We start from the raw sequence: 6,915 nt of genomic DNA on the forward strand, positions 1-6,915 counted from the left end.
TATAGCGGGTGCTAAAAGACAGCAGGGCCAGAGCATGTATTATGAGCTGGGAATAGAAAAGAACGAACAGTTGGCAGAGAGGAAAAAAAGCCAAGGACAGTAGGAAGAAAACATGCAAAACCATTTAAAAGGGGAAGGAAAACTTTGATTTTTCACAGTGAGCAAGATGACACAATTTCTACTGGCTTTTAAACAGATTTGAAAACGTTACCTACTACAGCCTTTCAGTCCACTTTACAGAGAACATATGGTCTAAGCACTAAGCAGACACAATTGGAAAGTAGCCTCAGCCTAAAAGGCACATGAAATGCCAGGAGGAAAAAAAAAAGAGGCAAAAATGAAGAGCCTCCCCCAAGCTTAAGTATTCTGCCAGTTGGAGATTTTCACTGGAGCGCACAAAGCCTGTGTTGCAGCAAGGATCCTCCATGCATTTGAGGTGAGTAAGCTCTCTGGTGAGTGACAAATTAAAACATTTGCCATTATTTTTCTTAACCATCTGCTATCTTGTGCTAAGCACTTTAAAACCACTTCTTGCAAATACCAAGGAGCACCCAGTCCAACGGGGGACCTGGAATTCTTCACAGGCTCCATACAAGCCCAACGTTGTAAATGAACAGACACTAGACTACCCCAGCTCACGCACCCTGAATATTCATGGCAATAAACGACTCTTCTCTACACATCCCAGAGAAATTGTGGCAAATATTTGTCTACTGAATGTTTGTCCCTGTTACCACCGGTATGGCAGCAATATGTTTGTTACCAGCCAACTTTTCCTTCAAGGGACGCAAAGTGCAGGAGATGCTGAGAAAGAGCTATGAAGACAGGTAAAAAAACCTGAAGAACAGTGTATAAATATTTAACATGCTCCTCCCAAGCACTACCAAGGTATGTGTAAATGTCCATGTATTATGTTGAGGCAGAATAATCTGGCTTTATCAAGATCTGGAGTGGAAGGAATAAAAAGGGAGAAATAGTGAAGATTTAAGGAAAACTGAAATCTAAGATAGCAATACCATTGGCAAAGAGTATAGCAGCTTCTTTTCTCTAGACTGGCCTCAGGGCATTTAATTTTGGTGGTGTTCATCCTCGAGGCCAGTCAGCCACAGGCCTCATATCATAAGAATGTGTTCACAAGTCATCTATTTCCCCCTGGGTTCTTAACCAGGACTCAGGAGAGGTTCCATTTAAAAATCATTTTATTATTAACATAATCTTCCCATTTAGCCAAGTGTGGGTCATGTATAAGGAATGTCGGTAAATACTCCATTTGAGGCTTCTTTTTACATATTTCCATTGATAAATAAACTCTGAATTCACATAAAAAAGTTAAACTTAAATAACTAATATATTGTTTGTAACAGGCATACATTGGTAAAATATAAATATTCTCGTACTCAGCCTTTGCTCTAAATAGAGATAACAGTTAGCCACACATCACAGTTATTAACAACTAAAACCAAGAACTCAACTCATTTTTTGGCCTGGACTAAAATAGAGATGGAAACAGAAAATTCACATTTTGACTTTGGGCCAAAAGAGGTTGAGAGGCAGGAAGAGAACAGTTTTATTAACAGCCTTGTTAAAAATAGTCGCTCTGCCACTGAATTTTAACCGGAATATATTATTCTATGTTTGGTAGTCGATTCCATTATAAGTTTATGTAACACTCAAGTATCACTAACAAAATATGGCACATCATCCATGAACAATATAACGATGTTTTAAAACTACCAGGACAAAAATGTAGGTGATATGAGTGATTTGGTTCTGGCTAGCCATTCTGTCCTCTTAGTCTAACATTTAACTTATTGCATCACGTCACTGTTTTGGCCACTTTCCCGCAAAAGACTGGAGTTTGTTACCTGTAGCTCTAAAGTTTTTCAAACTAACCAGTTACCAGGCAGCCTGATACACTGGGTTTCCTCACCCAGAAGTCAGACCAAAATAGGTGGATCAAGATGCCCTCTCAAAGGACTCTGGGAATGATGGTAAAAGGGACCACAGGACTGCTAGCTTCAAGCTCCAGTGCCGTCAGGAAGCATTCGGTCGCAGCATCATCATTGCCTTGAGCCTGCAGCACCTCTCCCAGGCCGTTCCAGACCTCATGGGCTGTGGAGTTCACCTGGACGGCATCTCTGAGAATCTTCTCTGCCAAGCTATAGCGCCCGAGCTGGTGAAGTATCAGAGCCTGCAAGAAAACAAAGGAAAGATGGTTGAGGACTTTCCTGAAGCTCAAATGATATGTTGCAACAGTGAAATAAGTGTAGGTAGCTCTTGGGCTCAAAGTGTTATAGACTATATCATACTTTTTTTTTTTTTCTTAGAAAAGAAATGACCTGAAGCAGGACTGGAGCAGGCTACTCCACACCAAAAAGGAGTCAAGTGGCTTTGGACAGCAAAGACAGATGCTGAAACACAAAAAGTGTGTTGAACAATAAAAACTCCACCCAACCACCAGAAATCAGTAAGTACTTGAGCTTTTCTGCCAAAATCCTGTGTCTAAAGTCCTCCTAAGGTGTGTGCCCTGAAGCGTTTGTATCCTGCCTGTGCATCTCAGCACCCATAAAGGTGTTAGAGGGCTTTTCTGGTTTTGGATTTTCTTTTGAGCTGTCAAGTGAGTCAGCATTTCCAGAGAGAGTGAACAGTACTTCCAATCCAAAAATCAGATAACTCTCAGGGTTGGTATTTTTTCCCTGCAGGAAAGTGATTGTCAGTGACTGGTAGGTATCAGATGTGAAACTACAAGAAATGAAGCAAGGAGGTGGAATATATAAAGGTGGTTTGGCTGCATGCATGTAACCTTAGCAAAACTGAAGTATTCTTAATTTTTGAGACAAGATTCTCTAATAAATTTTCCAAAATCTTCCTTTTTTTCTTCTGTGTGGATTTGTATATTTTATAGTAAACATGTGAGTTCTTTGAATATTGCTAATGTTTTTTTTCCCAAATATGCCAGACTATTTTTCCTGTTTGCTAAGGATACAAGCTGTTCTTTTCAAGACCAAAGGGAACAACCACATTTTGCAGATATAAGCCTGTTGATGGGAACAGAAATACGTCACATCTGCTCTGTTCTTTATGGAGAAAAATGTAGCTGAGATTTTCCAGGGGATAGAACTAGAGCAAATACTAGTTGTTTGCCTGCTGTTATACTTTTCTAAGAACATAAGCTATTGAGCACTAGTGAAGGGACCACTCTTGCATGGGCAATCAGATCACATCCTGTTCCCTCATGCTTTTGAGGCCACAGCTTTTTAGAGGGAGAGTCTCCTGCAAGCCAGTCGCTCACTGGTGTCTCATGCTGGGATGGTATGGTAGCAGCATTGAGGCGATGAGCTTTGCCTCCAAAGAATCAATGCAGAGAAAATTAGACTTGTTTCATGCAGAGCATCAAAAGGATGGTGACACTTGGTGGGCTGAGCTCAAACAAGTGATCTAGAGAAAGAAGACATAATATTCTCGGACTCATAAACTCCCTCAGAATGATGGTCAGATGTCGTATGTTGTGCCTAGTTTGTAAATCTCCTTCTGGAGGACTTCATTAAAATCCTGAGGCACAAAACACTTCAAATTTTTTGCGGTCCTTGCCTGACTTTGCTCTATTAAGCATTATACTACTAGACCACAGAGAGAAGGAGCAGGCATGCCTATCACACAACAACATCCTTCAGTGACCTCCCACCGTCACCCATCCAAGAAAACTGACCTCCAGTTTACCAGCTGTCAGCATATGTTTGCACTCTGTACTAAGCCCTTCAGGAAAAACACCCAAAAACCAAACCAGTAAAAACTAAAACTAACCTCCTCCCAACAAAACTCCTCTAAGATTTCCCAGAAATCTATATAACTTATCTTAGTCCTTCACTGTGTATTTTCCTTTGCTTCCTAACTAGAAACAAAATCTCAAAGCTGCCAGTTCTGGCTGTTACCTATTTAGCAGCAGATGTACAGACAACATTTATTTTCAGAATAATGTTAGGTCTCTTGCTTTATGGCTGGGGATAGGCTTCAACAACATATCAACTCTGCAGAAACACAGAGATGCCCCATTTAGGTACCTAAGTGATCTATGGCTCACATCTTCAGACTTGGCATGTTAGCTTAAAACCTTAACAGAATGCTTTCTCCCTATATCCTCTTCATAAACAGGCACACAAACCTCAAAAAAAAAAAAAAAGATAGGAATTTTGCAACCTGGATCAATTAGAAAAATGGCTATATAATCATTTGAGAAAATAATTAAGAAATATTAGTAGGAAAACACCCATTCTACAAAAGATGATGAAAATGGTAAGTTGCTGAGGAATTACACAAATCTAAGGCAATCTATTTGTTCTTCGTACATTTTGAAATGCTGCAGTACCTGACAGAGGTGGTTAAGATAACTGTTGGCATCCTGCTAGGAGAAAGCAGGATCTTTCCTGCTACTGCATCTCTTTCACTAAGTCTTTCACAGGAAAAGATCAGTAACTTTATGATATTTGCTTCTAACACAGTTATAAAATGCCTTTAATGTGTGTGGGATGCTTCATTTTGCAGCTCAGTACAAATTTTATTACTTTTCCCCATGTTTGGTTTTCTGAGAATTTGGGGGTTCTTTTGGTTTTGTTTTTTGGGGTTTTTTTGCAAACCACTGATCTCCCCTAAGTGTGTTAAGGCTTCCAGATTCTGTCTGTTCAGGATGCTTTTATGTTGTAAACTCTCTAAGCAAATCTTTTTTTTTCCTTTTAGCCAGTTCTACATTGTAGAGACTGATTTTGTAACTCAAAAAACTCCAAGAGAAAACTCTAATCAAGAATGGCAGAAGCAGAAAGCAATGAGAATCTCTGAAGAAACAGAGAGGCGTTTTTGTGCCATCATCGCAAGAAGTGAAATCACTGCTTCATGTCACCGGTTCGTTGATACAACAACTGAATTGAATAATCAACAGTACTCATAGATTTGGGGAGTTCAGATGCTCCCTGCTCCAGCAGTTCAGATGCTCCCTTTACAGTGCCCAGGCCATCGTCAGGGCTCAGAGTTGGCAGTAACAGGGACTTTCCAAGTTCAAGAGCCTGCAGGAGTTGGCTTTCTAAAAGAGTATTCCTGGGTGCTGCCTGCGATAGGGAGGTACTGTAGTCACTAGAAGCAAGTTTCCACACAAGCTTCACATCACAACAGAACAAAACTCTCTAGGAATTAATAAAACAGGAGAAAAAGTGATTCCAATTTTCTTCTCAGCCACAGGTTATTTTCAAGATCTTGTCAGTTCTTTCTTCATCTGGTCTGGAGTCACAAAGTCTCCCTCTAGTTAGTCAATGATTTTACATGTGTTTTCTCTCTCCATCATCACCCTTACACTTCATTTTACGTTGCCCCACATACAAAACTGCTTATTCTTCGCTTATTTCACCAAAGCATATGTCCAAGGATTGTTTTTGTAATAGAGCCCAACCCTTGATTGAAGGCCCTTGGCACTGTTGTCAAAACAGAAGTCATTTGTTATTCATTACTCAATGTCTCCTAGGTACCTACACGAACAGTCCAGAAAAACAGCTATGGAGTCTGAGTAGACAGAAATATCTTAATGTTACAGCCAAAACATTCGGCTGAATAACCTTAATTTATATTTATCTTTCATGCATTTAGGAATGGGGATTACATCTTCTGTATTTTGGATACTGTCTCGGGACTAATCTTGCCTAGCGTTTTAGTTAATGAGACATCACAAGGATTATGAGTGATGATACAATTAGATAAGAAAAAGTTAAGAGGATATGGTATAGAAAGCAACAGGATGATCATGAGAACTGGAATAACAGAAATATGGCAGAAGTCTGTAAAACAAAGTGGAAAATAATACAACAGTGACACAGAGGTTCTATGGCATGGTGGAAGCCTGTCAACCAAGCAGCTTGGGAGAAGGACTTGGATATATCAGGCAACCACAGGATGACACTGTGAAAAGGTGCCAGTGTGAAAGAGGAAAACCCAAGTGAAATCAGGAGAATTTTCCAGTAGAGAGAAAGATGGCAGAGACTTTAGAAGCTGTGCCATACACAGCTATAGCAGGGCCTCCTCTGGCACCCTGTGTAGTCCCTCCTATTCAATAAAGGTCATTCAAACTGGAACAGGCACAGAAGATGACTACCGAGACGATCAATACAATCTTAATTTACAAGAGAAGACTAACAGACTTCGTTTGTTTAACCTAGCAAATCAAAAGCTGAGAGATGAAGTTACTTGCTATAAAAACAGTAGAGAAAACAGAATAGAGAAAAACTATTTTAGAGAATAATGTTGGCACAAAAATACATGTGTATAAATTGGCTGTAAGTTTACCAAAAAAAGGTGAAAACATTCCTGGCAATTGGAGCAGAGAGACTTTGGAACAGTCTTCTACTCTCAATAGCAAGGTGCAAAACAGTGTTAAGACCGAGTCCTACAGGAAGAACTTGTGTGCTCTGATGGTTACGAGGTGAAGACTTGTCTAGTGGGCCCAGGGAGCTTCCACTACTCCTGTTCCAGTATCAGGTTCTCCCTCAGCTGCATTGACAGGGCAGTGAGTGATGATATTTTCGTGCCTATATAATATGACTACTTGATGCTTCTCTTGTAAGAAGAACTTTCTTTTTATACCTTGCGTTACACTGAAGAATCAGGTGCAGAGAAATGTCCAACTAATGAATACAAAGATTAAACAGCAAAATTATGGTAGGTATCCAGCTTGTTTCTGAAAGAATAAAACTAGTATGACAAAATTAATGGATTCTGAAATCTTCAAATCCAGACCTTTTTTTAAAACAAAACAAAACAAAAACCCAAAAACAAACCCAACACCATATTCACAGTCTTTTGGGCACAGAAAGATGCATAATGGAATTTTCAAATGCATGTAAGACAAGATGTTTAATCAGTATTCACTTCAGCAGG

At 39.7% G+C, this 6,915-nt stretch overlaps 1 protein-coding gene across 1 annotated transcript in view; it reads right to left on the reverse strand.

Annotated features, from left to right (window-relative positions):
- Positions 1-1,181: 1,181 nt before the first annotated feature.
- LOC104624732 (tetratricopeptide repeat protein 7B-like) overlaps positions 1,182-6,915 on the reverse strand; it is a 38,347-nt gene continuing 32,613 nt past the window's right edge. Inside the window, exon 3 of the mRNA XM_010292174.1 lies at positions 1,182-2,191. Within this exon, the coding sequence (XP_010290476.1) occupies positions 1,970-2,191 (222 nt within the window). The 3' untranslated portion in view covers positions 1,182-1,969. The remainder of the gene's footprint in view (positions 2,192-6,915) is intronic.

This window comes from Phaethon lepturus, unplaced genomic scaffold (genome assembly GCF_000687285.1).
Source record: "Phaethon lepturus isolate BGI_N335 unplaced genomic scaffold, ASM68728v1 scaffold7388, whole genome shotgun sequence".
Classification (NCBI taxonomy): Eukaryota; Metazoa; Chordata; class Aves; order Phaethontiformes; family Phaethontidae; genus Phaethon; species Phaethon lepturus.